Source organism: Anguilla rostrata, chromosome 1 (genome assembly GCF_018555375.3).
Source record: "Anguilla rostrata isolate EN2019 chromosome 1, ASM1855537v3, whole genome shotgun sequence".
NCBI classification, from domain to species: domain Eukaryota; kingdom Metazoa; phylum Chordata; class Actinopteri; order Anguilliformes; family Anguillidae; genus Anguilla; species Anguilla rostrata.
Window position 1 is genome coordinate 31902144 of NC_057933.1, and position 15804 is coordinate 31917947.

The following is a 15804-nucleotide window of genomic DNA, read 5'->3' on the forward strand; positions in this document are numbered from 1 at the left end:
TTGAGTGCTGCATTTTGTATATACCTAGCTACTCAACATTTAATGTGGCACTTCATCTCGCTTGGTTGAGCACTGTAGGCTACTCATCTGCTTCAACAAATATATTAAACCAAGAAATGTATCTTGGTTTATCTCATGGAAGTCTTACCTGCTTTAAAATATGAATTCATGATGACATTGTAAAATTAAATGACTGGTGTTGGCTAATTGTCCATAGCCTAGTAAAGGCATTGTAAAAGAAAATAGCTTACAGACACCTAAACATATTGAGGGAGGAAATAAAAGGAAGTGGCACTTCAGAAAAACAGACATCAGACACTTTGCATACAATTTATTGTATCCAATTATGCTATCAGTGTTTTCTGTGTGGTCTAGAATTACATGAAGAACTGTGCAAATTAAATTGGTAGTAATTTGTATAATTATGAATTGTATTTTTGATACATTAATTTATGATATATTATTAATTTTATGTGAAATGTTTTGTTTACAGTTTTTTATATTAGCTGTTTTTCCTCAAGGGAGGACTGATAGAAGGATATTGGACCAGCTGTCTTTTTTAAAGTTCTGCGAATGTCATCACTGTCATGGAGGTCACCACTCTGTAATTCAACGAAATTCTCGAAATCATCATGTGACCCCCCCCCCCAGGTTCAGGATAGAGCAACCTGTGTACATCAACATCATCCGGGATCCCATCAACAGATTCCTCTCCAATTACTTTTTCCGGCGGTTTGGGGACTGGCGTGGCGAGCAGAATCACCTGATCCGAACCCCCGGGATGAAGGATGAGGAGCGATACCTGGTCAGCCTCTTGTCTTCTTTTCATGTCTTCTACTTTCCTGTACAAAACTCATGCAGTTCTGTTCTTTCATCTCTTATCACCTGGTTGAATGTTAAAGATTGAACAGTGCCTGTGTTGGGAAGATTTTTGGCTTTTCGCAATGCTAACAAACCTCTGATTTTCACTCGGCCTTGGTAGAAGATGCAGATGGTCTTGATCAAAGCTGCAAAAGTTCACCCACACATGTAAACCAACATTAGTAAGAAAAAACTACACTGTGTATGTCAATAGAAGTACCAAATTATGCCAACTGTACAATTATATTCTCTGCCATTTCAGTTATGAGCCTAAAAATGTATTGATGAAGCTGATAGAGTTAGTGTGTCTGTATTATGTACTGCATGCTCATCCTGCAACATATACAGAAACTAATTTAATAACTATGCACCATAACATCAACATAGTACTATAATAGGTCATGCTATTACACTGTTGTAATGAATGAAGCTAATTTTAGAGTTTTAAAATACTGCTCCATACATAATTTCAGTTTTTCATTATTTGAAATCATTTGTCATCAGTTTTAAACGATTTTGACAGATTATGACAGGTGTTGTGTGATGCTTATGATAAATTTAGTAAGGTTTATGGTGGCTTGTAGTTCAAGTGAAGCATTATACAAAATGAAGAGATTCAGTAAAGAAGTAGTTTTTGAGGAAATTCATGTTTCAAGGTTCAGAATTTCCTGTCTGTTAAAACATCTTGTAGAGAGAACAGACATATATATATATATATATATATATATATATATATATATATATATATATATATAAAATACAGCTGCTCAAAAGTATTAGGCCTCCTGTAGTTTTTTTAAATCAACACCCATTTCTTCCTGTGCATCATAGTGCATCTATTAGGCATTAGTGTTCTACGCCACATGAGCATGCAATTTGACATCCTGTCTTTTTGCAATTCATATAATCAGGTTTGGCTGGACAGTCTCTAGGGCTGCCTTCACACTGAACAGGTGGGAAAACTGGTTAGTTTGGTAGACTGGGTCTCTTTGCCATAGAAGGCCAGAGAGACGGCTGCAGCCACATTTTAAGCTAATGAAAGGCCCACAATTAATGAATGTATGTTGCATGAGTTCCCATAAATATGGATTTAAAAGGAAAAAACATTGCTCTGATCAAAATAAGCACTTCACTGAGGACAATGACGACAAAGCTGGGGCAGCAGTCGAAGTAGCAGCTGTTAAAATATTAAGTGCACATTAAATGCAAAATAATGAATTCTAAAAACATGGATGACTAAAGGAGGGTAGCTAGGGGACTCTGCAGGCAGGAATCATGTGTTCCTTATAAAGTCCACAAATTCTGCTGCACATCTGGCAGGAACTGTGTGTATAAATAGAAATGCAGCCCTCAATGTGCATTATGAAAAGCACATCTTATATACTCTACAACTTTCTTTTTAACCTTTTAATCCTATTTTTTCTTAAACAATAAAATTCCCAGTGTTAGTTCAACTCTAACAGAATACATATGAATTGATTAGGGACCATATGTACTCTGTAAGAAGCCAACCATTATATTACATTGCAAAACATTTCATCAATTTAGCACTGTCATAAAATTGTATTTAGTTCAATTTTATTTATAGAGCATGTGTAACACAGATGGTCACAAAGCAGCATTTCGTAGATCCCAGGCCGGATACCACCTCAGTGCAAGCCTAGGGCAAAGGTGGCTAGGAAAAACTCCTTGACTTACAGGAAGAAACCTTGTGCTGAACTAAACTGTGGGTTTTTTCAGCTACATCCTTGGAACCTTAGTATAAATTTACCAAATTTACGCCTGTATGTATTGAATGAACCAGGTGGTGGAAAATTCATAGTTTTTTTGTGACATCTGAACAGTCACACTTAGCATAGGCATAAGCAGCTGGTTGTAACTATTTCCAGATTGTGACAAGGCAGCTAATCAGCTTAACCATTCCGTGTTGCAATGGGGTGAAACAATGTTTTTCTTTTTCAAATGATTTTTTTTTGTTGTTTTGTGGTAGAAGGGTGTTGTTCTTTGAAACCAATCACTTTCAGAAGGAGGTTGCAATGAGGTGTATGCCTGTCATGTAATCGCCTAGTCACCACAGTAATAGGTTTCCTGAAGCTTTTATATAGGTTGAAGTTTGTATTTATTTTTATTTATTTTTTTATTTTTTATTTATTGACCTTTCAGCATTATTACAGGTTCATAAAGACTGTTGTCATTAAAAACACTGAAATATTTTGCTGTTACAATAAAACATTAATACTAAGTAGACTAAAAATTTAAAATACTGAAATTATCTAAACTGAGATCTAATCTCGTATCCCAAATTTAAATTTAAAATCCGCTGTCATTTAGGAGTCTGCACATATAGGGGATTGGTGATCGCCTGTATCTCTCAGTTCGACATCTTGGGATGGCCAGTTTGTTTGAGTTCCTTGTCTGACGACCTGTGAGCTCCTCCCTGAGGGGGGGTAGCCAGTCTCTGAAGTTGGACTTTAGCAGTTTTCTGGCAAAGCCAAGACACAGTTGAGTGCGTCTCTCTGATAGAGTGCACAATCCGAGAGTGCAGAGAGCCTCTGGGTACCCTGAGTACCTCTGGCTAAGTATGGTTTTACAAGCCCGTTTCTGCGTGCTTTCCAGCCTTTTAGCCTGGTCTGTAGTCAGGGAACTGTGCCAGATGGGGACTGCATACTCCAGCACCGGGCGTACGTAGCCTGTATAGATGGAACCCAGTTCTGGGTCTCGGACACCAAATTTCTTCAGGCGACACAGAGCAAAAAGCTTCCTGTTCGCTGAGGTCAGCATGTGGTCCACCTGACTGTCCCAACGCAAATTACTTTGGATGGTGACCCCCAGGACCTTGACAGTGTCACAGACTTCCAGGATGTTCTGGTCAATGGAGAGAGTCGGCAGGGCAGGTGGATGCCTCATGTGGGTGACATGTAAAACTTTACATTTCTTTGGGTTGAGTTTCATTTTGTGCTCCTCTACCCAGATATCAAGACCATTCAGGGTCTGTTGGAGGGTACAGGGTAATTGGAGCTTCCTTGTCTGGGCCAGAGTCATGTCATCCACATATTTCCAGTGGTCTATTCTGTCCTGGAGGGCACTGTTAATCAGTGCTAGAAAGACTACAGGCCCTAATACGGTTCCCTGTGCAACTCCACACGTGGGGTATTCCCAATCAGAAAGATGTCCCTGGTAGCGCACTTTTTGACGGCGGTCAGTCATGAAGCTGCAGATCCATGGGATCAGGCCCGGTCTCACTCCAAGGTCAAGGAGGCACTGTACTGCCATTGTGTGATCTACAGCATCAAAGGCAGCTACAGCACCTTAGCAAAGTCAGTTGTAATTAGTGTGCACACTGAGCCCAGAACATCACAGGCCTTGTACACAGAGTCCATCAAACTGACTAGATAGTGTGTTGTAGAACGATTCTCTCGGCTGCCAAACTGCATGGGATCTAGATTTGGCGTGATGTCATTCAGGATCCAATGCACAGCAAACTGTTCGCATAGTTTAGAGAGCTGAGCTGTTAATGAGATCGGCCTCAGTTCATCAATGTTTGGTGGGGAAGATTTTGGTATGGGGACAACAGTAGCCTCTTTCCATTGTCTAGGGACGACCCCTTCATCAAACGAACTGTTAATGATATCACAGATAGGAATGCTGATCTCGCATGAAAACTCCTTCAATATTCTTGGGGGAATCATGTCTGGGCCAGGGGATTTGTGGCAGTTGATGGAGGACAGTCTGCTATACACATCCCACACTGGAATAGTGGGCAATGGGGGGGATGGCAGGAAAGGAGATAGAGCTGAACGTTGGAAAGGCGGAAGTGACTGGGGCACTTTAACAAACTTTGTGTTGATTGCATTAGCAATTGTCACAAAGTCCTGGGGATTGATTCCAGGGACATTGATTCGGTCCACCTTTTTTGCAGTTTTGCACATCGATTTAACTCTATTGAGCCAAGCTCTAGAATTCGCTTTTTCCATGCCTTCCACTTTGGATTTGTAAAATTGTTTTTTTGCCGCATATATTTCCTTTTGGACCTTATTTCTGTAGAACCTTGCCAGGGCACATGATTTTCCAGTCTTGAAAGCTTTTTGTCTCTGGTGGATCAAATGCTTGATCTTGGGGTTGATCCATGGTTTGTCCGAAGGATAGATTTTCACTGTCTTCATAGGGAAATGTCTATCAATTTCAGGCAGAATGGTATTGTAGAAGGCGTTGGCTGTTTCATTAGTGCTGGTTGCTTCATTCACCTCCTGCCATAGATGAGTGGTAATCCACCTGCCAAACTCACTCAAGCCAGGCTCCCTTATAGGTCGTACTACCCGTTTAGTGCACTGGAGAGCTCTTGTTTGTGCTTTAGGGCTCCAGAGGACACAATTGTGGTCACTTGAGCTAACAGGAGGGAGAATCTCAGGCTTCAGGTACAATGATTTCATGTTAGTGATAATCATGTCAAGGATGGCTTCACCTCTGGTGTTGTTCTGAACCACCTGGCAGAGTTGGTTATCTAGGCAGATGGCATGGACTTTGAGGTGGTTGAAGTCTCCAAGAATTACAAGTCCAATGTCTGGGTACTTAGTACGAAGCAGGTAAGATGAGGCTATTAGATGTTCAATGAGTTCATCCTGATGTGGTGATTGGGGCGGTAAATACACCACACACACAGCAATAGCAGATATGTGCCGTGGTAGTCTCAGAGGTCTCACTTTCACCCACAGACATTCTAGATGGTCAGGAACCCTGATACAGGTTAGGGGATGTAATGGAACACAGTCTCTGATGTACAGTGCAACACCTCCACCACGGCGAGTGGTTTGGCATTTGGAAAACAAGGTGTAGCCATCTATACCCAGTAATTCTTCAGGCATGTGGGGAGTAAACTGCAGCCACATCTACATGGTTTTTTATCAATATAGCCTGGAACTCATCAATCTTGTTTAAAAGAGATCTGGGGTTCGAGAAGAAAGTTGGTAACATAGCATGGTTGGATGGTCTATTGTTCACTACCTTGACTTTGATTAGGTTTGATTGTGATTTGTCCCCAGAATTCCTAGATCCATAAAGTTGTGGTCTAGTGAGGTCAAATCTTCTGCTGACAACAGTCCTAATCTTGCGCAAAATGTTCTTACCCCCTCTACGTCCTCTTTTCCTGGTTGATATCCGTGCCACCCCTTCTTTGCTTAGGATTTTTCTCAGCCGAGGGCTTACTGGAGGGGCAGATTGTTTGAGCCTCTTGAGGAATTCCATAGAGTACTTTAAGACAGGTGCCGTTTCTGCCATTACTTCACAAAGGATAGGGAACATGTCAACAATTCATTCAAAAAACTGTTCCAAACCAGGTCATTAACAGGACACTCCAACGAGATCAAGCGGATGGCAACTCCAAAGAGAGATATTTATTGGATTTTAGATCCACTTCTCCATGCACAAACGCACAAGGCAGCCATCTTGGGCGCCATCTTGTTTTAATAATTCCCAAAGAATAGGCTCTGTATTTTATTTTAAATTGTTTAGAGACATAAAATCCATTCTCTTTGGCTCTGCTGAACAGGACAGGAAAGTGAAAGTATAATGTGAACACATTATGACGTGGATGAAGTCAAGTCTATAATTTGCATGAGGTTGTATTCTGAATACATGAGTTAAGTCATGTTTTACTGATTTTTTTTTAAACTCAGTACTGACTACTGAGTTTTTAAAAAGCAGTAATGACAAAGGATGTAATTGGCAAGGATGGAAACTGCTGTAAATATTTAACTCACCAAACCTAAATCCTGATTAGCCTAAAACAAAATACAGTTTGGTGTACAGGCAGAGCACAAAAGTATTTTGTGGTACCGTAGGTCAAGCAAACATATGTCCTGCCCCCTAGTGACTTTGATATTGTATTACACAAAGTTAACGTTACATTTTAAAAGCGAAATTGTAAAAGCTAATTTACTTCTAACTAACCTTATGGTGGAAATGATCATTGTTAAATGACTTCAACGATTGAAAAAATTAAATGATTATTTCAAATTCATACTATGTCATTAATAGAGAAAAGTATTTATTAACAGTAGACTTATCATCAAATGTGCGTTTCAGTTATAAATACCTTATAGCAGCTAAATGCCAGGATGAGAAATCAAGAACTGGTTTCAGTCGACAACTCAATTAACTGACAGTTGAGCCACAACCAAAGCCTGCACAAGTATACAACCACAAAGTTCCTATCACAAACATTGAAAAATATGTCTGCATGTTTATCTGTAATGAACTGAATTTCACTTCTGTTTATTTTTTAACATTTAAAAATAAATGACTACTTCTCAAGTATTACTCTTTAAAAACACTGGCTGTCCCTTTTACTTTTGCCACCAACCATTTAGTGAAGGATTTATAGTTTATGGATTAAAATGAGGGATATACTGCACTTTTAATTGATTGAATATGACTGTAATATATTAAACCCTTAAACCCCAGATATTCAATCTAAATGTCAAATTTTTATATAAATAATATGTGAGTGCACATTCTTAGCTTTTACTGAAGGGTTTTATATACTTTGGTGTCACCACATAGAAATTACAGCACTTTTTAGCCACCCATTATAGAAGATTACCTAAAAGTTGAAAATATTGGTCCACATCATAAAGAGATACAGTGTATGTATGTCTAACCTTGGGTAAACAAACAATTTCATAACAGGCCTGCCCTGACCAGGAGCCTCAGTTCTCCTGCAGTCCATCAAAGAGATGGTCCTATTCCTGGCCCACAGAGGAATTCCACAGTAACTGAGTGCAGCTTGTGGCAGTGTTAAAGTGTAAATATTGCTGTAAGGATTACAGACACAGGCCCTGCTTCTACCTCTGCCCTCAGTTATGAAGAATTTAATATACCAGTACAAGTCAGAATATGAAATGATACTACAAGCCTTGTTTCTCCTGATTAATTTTCCTATTGAACTCAATGGAAAAAATGTTCAGGAGAAATTCTTGTAGTATCTACTGCATATCTGGCAGCAGCACGGTGGCTTGAGGCTCATTAGATACCTTGGACCCTTGATGACTTAAAGCGATTTAGCCAACACATGTGTTCCATACTGTATCTAGTCCCACCCCCCAATTCCCATCGGGATCCATTCAAATGTAAAGAGTTATTGTATCGCTTGTACAGTAGGACAACCTACCAATAAGATATCCAGACTCTGATGATGTTGATAGGTCACAGACATCAGGAAGTCATGGCATGCAAAGGATATGCAACCAAATATAAAACATGACTCTTTTATTTGACATTATGTTAATTTGTCTAAAACACTGAAATGGGGGCCTATGTATAAAAAGTGCTGTAATTACTACATGGTGAAACCAAAATGTATAAGAATACCCTTTAATAAAAGCTCTGAGTCTGCACTTTTACCACATGTGAATTGTTTGATTGCAAACAAAGAAAATAAAATATTAAATCAGAAAAAAGCAGAAAAATGCAGGTGATTTTAATGTTGTGGCTGATCGGTGTATATAAATCCATTTGCAAATGCAATTCAACAAAGAATCCACTAATTTCAATTTGCCAAACTTTTAACTGTATTCACACCACCAATGTTAGACATCAAGTTATTGTACCCAAAAGAGTTTGGTGGTGACAACATTGCATCATTGATAGGTGACATGTTTGTTATTTACTTGTTTGTTATTGCAATTACATACGTCAATTATTTGTGGTATCATAAAACCTTTGTGTTTTAATATGCAATGTACTTTGACATAATTATAATGTATTTCATCATTAATTCGTTCTGACTCTGTTCTTTGCTAGGATATTAATGTATGCATCCTGGAGAATTACCCAGAATGCTCCAACCCACGACTCTTCTACATCATTCCCTATTTCTGTGGACAGCATCCCCAGTGCAGGTAAGACCACACTTCTTGATACAGGGATCAGTTCCATGCAAGGCATGTGTGGATTTGGTTACCTGTATGTAATTTAGAATGCTGCAAACTTCATCTCATTTGTACTGTGTGTGATTCTATCCAAATGACATAAGGATACGCATTACATCCAACTAGGAATCATTAGGTCCAACTTTTCCTGATCAGGAATAGTGGCTTAGAAAAAAAAGAAAACAATGACACACTGGCAAAAGAATTCACTGTTACAGACCACCCCTCAAGGAATGTTTGAAAAGATCTTGTTTAGACCATACTCAGATGAAATGTGACGGTGTCAGCCACTCTCTGTGTGTGCTAGCATTAGTGACTCAGTACGTGTTGCATGTGGTGGACAGGGAGCCTGGCGAGTGGGCTCTAGAGCGAGCCAAGCGGAATGTTCTAGAGACCTACCTGCTGGTGGGGGTGCTGGAAGAGCTGGAGGATGTGCTGCTCCTGCTGGAGCGCCTCCTACCGCACTTCTTCACCAACGTGCTGAACATCTACAAGAGCCCAGGTGATCCTCCTCTCTTTCTCCTTTCAGTTGTTCTGCTTCCCTTAGCTCTCTCCCTCCTTTCAGTCCACTGATCTCTAAGTGCTTCCTCCCTTCACTGTTATATAAACTGACATACTATGCATATATATTATAAAACAACCATGCTGTTATACAGTCTGTGTCTGTGTGCACTTCTGCCCAGTCCTTGCTTGTCTGCCTTTGTTTGTTATTGTAGAAAGTGTTCAGGATGTTTCTGGGTGTGACCCTTTTTTCTTTGTGGGCTGTATCTGAAAAGCATGTGACCAACAGAAGAAGAAGAATAAAAAGAGGAAATACATGGATGGCTACAGTGCACAGTGGTGCAATTCACCTGGCTTTTGGAGAGATAGGGTCACCTAGGTGACTAACCTAACCAACCAAGTGGCTGGTCAGTGTTCAGTAGCGTTAGGTAGGTGCTGTTATTAGCTAACTAAATTCAGTTGTGTTTGGCAACGTTAGCTGGCTGGCCATGATATCCCAAGACATCAGCTATTGGTCCGGTATTTTACACTTCTCTTATGGGCTATCTTTAGCAAGGAGTCCACCAGTCTCAAAATCCTACTATCCTGTATGTTAGGTAGGATTTTTCTGGATATTACTGTAGTTCGACTGCATGTTGAAGTTGGAGTTTTTGCTATTGTATGTATCGGTTGAGGATTTTGGCATACTTGTATGAATGCAGCTATTGCTGTATTTTTGAAAGAGACATGATTCCATCAGTCTGCAATACGATTTTATAAAGCTACTGACATGGCTAGCCAAATATAGTTGTTTTGTCGGTGCATGAGCTTCCTCATCTAGGGGGTGCAGGTGTAGTTGAGAACAGAGGAGGAGCTATTTTTGTTTGGAACACAGGAGCGAAGCAAGGAAAAAAGTCCTGCATAGTATGCCTTTTATATATTTTATTTAGCATATGTATGAAGTTCCTTGTTTGGAAGTGGCTTCACTTAAAATAAATGGCATCTCGACTGTAATATGATATTCCAAAATGCATTGTTATTGTTCTGTCTTTACATGCTAACCATGGGATGATAGAGTATGGATGATAGGTTTATATTTAGGTTACTGCTTCTTTTGGGTTTTAGAAGCAATCAGGGAGAGTTTAGCTGTTGGGTTTCTGCATTTCTGGTGTTGCATTTTCTGAGATCCAAGTCTGTCCAAGTCTGAGAATTGAGGCTAGAAGGCCAGAATTCAGGAAGCAATAAAATGCAAGCATTCGTTTTTTTCTTCATCATAACATTTTGTCAATCATGAAAATGAACTGAGCTGTGTTTGTGAGGCAGAATAACTTGCATTTGCAACTAAAAGGTCAAATGTTGATTGAATCCAAGCGTAAGGTTTTGTTCATTAATGCCCCAACAATTTCATTATCATCCCACCTTCCAGGTCTGCTGCGAACACCAAAAAAACAAAAACAAATTGAGAAAGGTAGTTTTGATTCCACGGGTAGCTTTCACTTTGGATTCTGAACTGTAGATACTGGTAAGAAAGTGTTTCCTCTTAGTTATTTATGCAGGATCAATAGCCTCATACATGGACTTCTTTAGTGGAAATTGCTTGCTTCTTCAACCAACCAATAAATCAATCAACTAGTCTTTTGTATACTGCCATCTATAAACAAAATGTTACCCAAATTATTTTTTTTCCAAATGGGATCAAATAACATGGAAAAAAAAATCATTTGCACCAATGTGGCGGAAAACTGGGAATTTTTCCAAAGATTTCCTGATCACTAAAAAGGAGATGTCATGTTGAAGTTCAAAATGGTTGGATGCAGAGAATAACTCATTAAATATTAACTTCTTGGAGGCAATACACACACTCGTTTTATGGGTGACTGTGAAGGAATTGTTGACCTTAGATCAGTGCAGGTACCATTCCTTTTTTTATATGTTTGTTATCCTATCAGCTGTGTCCAATATGCATACAAAATAAGGAATGAAATAACAACAAAACAAAGAAAAACTAAGTTTTTAATAAAAATGAGAGAGCTACTACAGGAAAAGAACCTTGATTTTTGGTGTGACACCATGATGATGTGTGAGGGAAAAGAAACAATGTGACATATTGCTATGACCTTCATCGACTTTGGCTTTGTGACAGTTGGCACATTGCTGCTGATTCCAGATTGAAGGCACACTAAACAAGGAGTTTATGTGCAGTGCAGTCCATAGGTATTTGGACAGTGACCCACTCATTTTTGTTTTGGATCTGTACTCCAGCAGACTGGCTTTTAAATGAAATGATAAATATGAGGTTAAAGTGCAGACTGCACTAATTTAGGGGTTTTACATCCATATTCAGTGATCCATGTAGGAATTACAGCCATTTTTATGCATAATTACTCTAATTTAGGAGACTCAAAGTAGGTGGACCGATTAACGTAATCTTAAATAAAGTGGTCATACTGTATTTAGTGCTTGGTTGAAAATCATTTGCATTCAATGATTTCCAAAAGTCTGTTGACCATATACATCTCCAGACACTGGGAATCTTCCCTGGTGATGTCCTGCCTGGCCTGTACTGCAGCCATCTTCAGGAACTCTTTTTTTCTGGGTATTTTTGCCTTCAGTCTTGTCTTCAGCGAGTGTAATGCATGTTCAATTAGATTCAGGTTGTGTGATTGACTTGGCCAATCAGGAACATACTGTAGTTGCCAAAGGATTTATTTTTTGATCACTTTCGTTATATGTGAGTGCGCACTCCCATTTCTCTTTATTTTATGTCATTTTGGGATATTGCAGCACCGGTAATTCAATTATTCTTGAGCGCAGGTTAATAATCATCAGCTGGCAATCAGGAACATTCCCCTTTTTGGCCCTGAAAAACTCCTTGGTTGCTTAAGCAGTGTGTTTTGGGTCACTGACTTGCTGCTGTTTATTTCATTTTTACCACACAAACACCTTTATTTTTTAAGTTGGCCCAGTGTAAAATTCTTAGTTACATGAACTTGGTCATTTTGATGTATTTAGAATGGAATCATGTTTTGTTAGTTGAACAGCACAATGAGTTAATATAATTTATTTATGGTTTCTGTGCCAACATAAAAGTCTTGTTACTGGAACTTGTAGTCCATAGAACTTGAACCTTGAAAGTTAAGAACTTGAAAGTGGTAACCTAATTAGTTACTGAAGAATTTTTACTTTGAAGAACCAAAACTTTTTAAAAGAATAGAATCAACCAAACCTTCTGTTAGCTTTTTTTGTGATGATGGAACAACACACAACTGGCCAAGAAACAGATGTGCCGCCAATTATCCAATTACTTTTTGTCCCCGAAAATGGGACTGTGTATAGAAAAGGCTGTAATTCCTACACAGATCACCTGATATGGATGTAAATGCCCTCATTTTAAAGCAGATAGTCTTCACTTTATTCATTGTTTCATTTCAAATTCAATGTTCTGGAGTACAGAATCCAAACCAAGAAAAAAAATTGTGTCACTGCCCAAATGCTTACGGACTGCACTGTATGGGAGCACAATTTCTTTTTTGAGGTGATGATGTGAGTTTTGGGGTTTAATGCACTCCCAAAGGGGATCAGGTGATCTCATGCATTTCCTCTGTCTTTAGAGCTGTGCTCAGCTGGGCCCACATGTAAGTCATGTTGTCATGGTGAGCTCACACAAAACATTTTCTCTTTGGCTGCACTGCATTTCCTGTGTTCTGTTGCCCCTTGAATACAGACCATATGAAACATTGCCAGACACACTCATACTCACTAAAGGAGTACAAAAGGACTTAAACTTTTCACCTCTTGAGAAATTCATTTGTCCACTAAAATTCCAGCTTATCCCACTGGAAACTGTTTTTTCTGAAAATACAAGGTCAGTCAACTTACAATGTGCAGAATTTCCTTTCATCTGCACTGTCTAGTTGTGATCACTAGGAGGGAGTAATGGCACAGCCTTGAGGTTCATGAAGGTTCATATTGATCATGTCTGCAGTTCTCTCATGTCTTCAGATTACCCTTTGATTAAGTACTTTGGCAGAGCTACAGTGCTGTGAAAAAGTTTTTGCGCCTTCCTGATTTCCTATTATTTGTCGCACTGAATGGTTTCAGATGTTTATACAAGATGATATATTAGACAAAGGGAATGATGGTTTGGGGATGCTTTGCTGCCTCGGGGCCTGCATGACTTGCCATTATTGAAGGAACCATGAATTCTGCTCTGTACCAGAAGATTCTTAAGGAAAATGTCTGGTCGTCTGTCCGTGAGCTGAAGCTGAAGTGTAATTGGGTCATGTAGCAAGACAATGATCCAAAGCACAAAAGCAAGAAAAGGTCTGAATGGCTGAAAAGAAACTAAATTAAACTTTTGGAATGGCCATGTCAAAGTCCTGACTTGAACCCTATTGAGCTGCTGTGGCACCTGAAACGAGAAGTTAATGCTCGAAAACCTACCAATTTATTGGAAATAACGCAGTTCTGCAAAAAAGAGTAAGCTAAAATTCCTCCACAGCGATGTAAATGGATGTTATCAAATCATAGGAAGCATTTTATTTCAGTTATTTGTGACATGGTGTGTTGGTAGGACTCAAACGCAGACTCAGACAGGTACTGTTCAACTCAAAGAGATATATTTATTACAAAATAAGGCAGACAAAACCGGACTGGATTCCGATAGGACAGAACTGGATTCAGGCAGACAGGACTGGACCGGACTCAGGCTGGACGAAGCTGGGCTCAGGCAGACTGGACCGGATAGGCTTCAGGCAGACTGAAAAGGTTAGTGAACTTCGGGCAAACAAGAACAGGCTCAGACAGACAGGACAGGTTACAGAACCTCGGGCAGGCAGAACAGGCACAGGCAGACTGGACAGGTTGGCAGAGCTTCGGGCAGGCAGAACAGGCACAGGCAGACTGGACAGGTTGGCAGAGCTTCGGGCAGGCAGAACAGGGGAAGAGCGAGACAGGGGGCACGACAGACTGACAGACAATAGACAAGACTAGGGAACACACAAGCAGACTGGATGAACAGGAAGGATCGGGGCACAGGTAGACGGGTAAGCTGGAATTCTACCATCCTGTCGGTTTTCATTTCAACCATAATTTGGCACACCTGCGTCTACTAATTAGCAGCCACAAGCAGCAACACGATCTCTAGCTATTGATGTGTGTTTTGTTAGGGTGGAAGTGTAAACCCGCAGCCCTGTTCCTGGTAGATCTCCAGGAACAGGGCTGGGCAGCCCTTATTTATACAATTGTCAGTCTTAGGTAATACCCTGTATATGTAAGATCGCTGTCTGCTAAGTTCATGCAGTTACATATGTTTGAGTTCCTGTGGTTCTCAGTCTTTGGCCTCTGTGTGTCGGTCTCCATAGAGTACAAGAGGATGGGGAACATGACGGGCACAGTGCAAAAGCACACACCCACCCTGGAGGCCCTGCAGGTGCTTTACCAACGCATGAAGTATGAGTATGACTTTTACGCGTTCGTTAGAGACCAGTTCCACCTGCTGAAAAGGAAAATCGGGCTAAGGTCTGTTTCCCACCCACCGCACCGCCCCAAAATCCTGATGAATGCACAACCTAAAACCCAGGAGCCTCTGGAAGAGGAAGAGGAGGAGGAAGAAGAAGAGGAGGAGGAGGAGGAGGAGGAGGAGGAGGAAGAGGACACCCACAACTGGCTGATACAGCCCTGACTGTTAGCGTGGAAGTGGTGGGCACAGCTTGTAGCAGTGTCTCCACCCTGTTTGTTTTCGCCCATGGATAATACTAATTTTTATGGGTGGCTTTTCTCATGGAAGGGACACAAGCGTTTGCCAATGTGTGCAAAGAGCTGCTTGGAGAAAGGACCTTGTAAAATGTTTTCAATTGTATATTTTTGAAGATGCAAGGGACAGTCCAATCACAATGTCTCCAGAGGAGATGTGTGAGATACGCATACAGTGATATGAATATTAGCTGTTTCCAGTGACACAACAAATGTTACAGTGAGAAGGCCAAGGACAGCCATGAGGACAAATGCTTGAGCCTGTAAGATGTGAAGGAAGTCATTTTACTGGCAAACACTATACAAATGTCATAGGACCTGTGTCAATGTCTCGAAATAAGGTAACATTACATGTCTATGGGCTGTATAAACTTTGTTATTGTTCAAGCTAAGACTGAATCAACCAGTAAGAGCAGTTACATTAATTCCCAGTGCTTATTTATCGTTAGAGGTTTAATTGAGGGGTGGCATTTCTTACCACAGCTCAGCAGTTATTGAATGTATTTGTAAAGTTTATGCCACATCCTGTTGAGGAACTTGTTCTCGTTGCAGTGATGCATCTGATCATGTCTGGTCCACACTACTGTGGACAGTGGCTGGACACCTGAATGAATACTGAATGAATAACTGACCTCACCATGGGAGGGGGGCTCTATGTTGATGGTGTATCCCCTGCATCATTGCTCAATAGTGACCACTCTGGTCAAATGGGCCCCTATGATCTGACTGTGGAAGCTGCATCCCCATCATGGCAGCTGCAGAATAAAGGTGAAAACTGAAAACA

At 40.2% G+C, this 15804-nt stretch overlaps 1 protein-coding gene across 1 annotated transcript in view; it reads left to right on the top strand.

The window, feature by feature from the left end:
* The window catches only part of LOC135254599 (uronyl 2-sulfotransferase-like), a 55029-nt gene extending 39322 nt beyond the window's left edge, over positions 1 to 15707 (top strand). The window contains exons 5-8 of the mRNA XM_064334904.1: positions 652 to 805; positions 8659 to 8756; positions 9131 to 9288; positions 14630 to 15707. Coding sequence (XP_064190974.1) covers positions 652 to 805; positions 8659 to 8756; positions 9131 to 9288; positions 14630 to 14949 — 730 coding nt within the window. The 3' untranslated portion in view covers positions 14950 to 15707. The remainder of the gene's footprint in view (positions 1 to 651; positions 806 to 8658; positions 8757 to 9130; positions 9289 to 14629) is intronic.
* Positions 15708 to 15804: the final 97 nt, after the last annotated feature.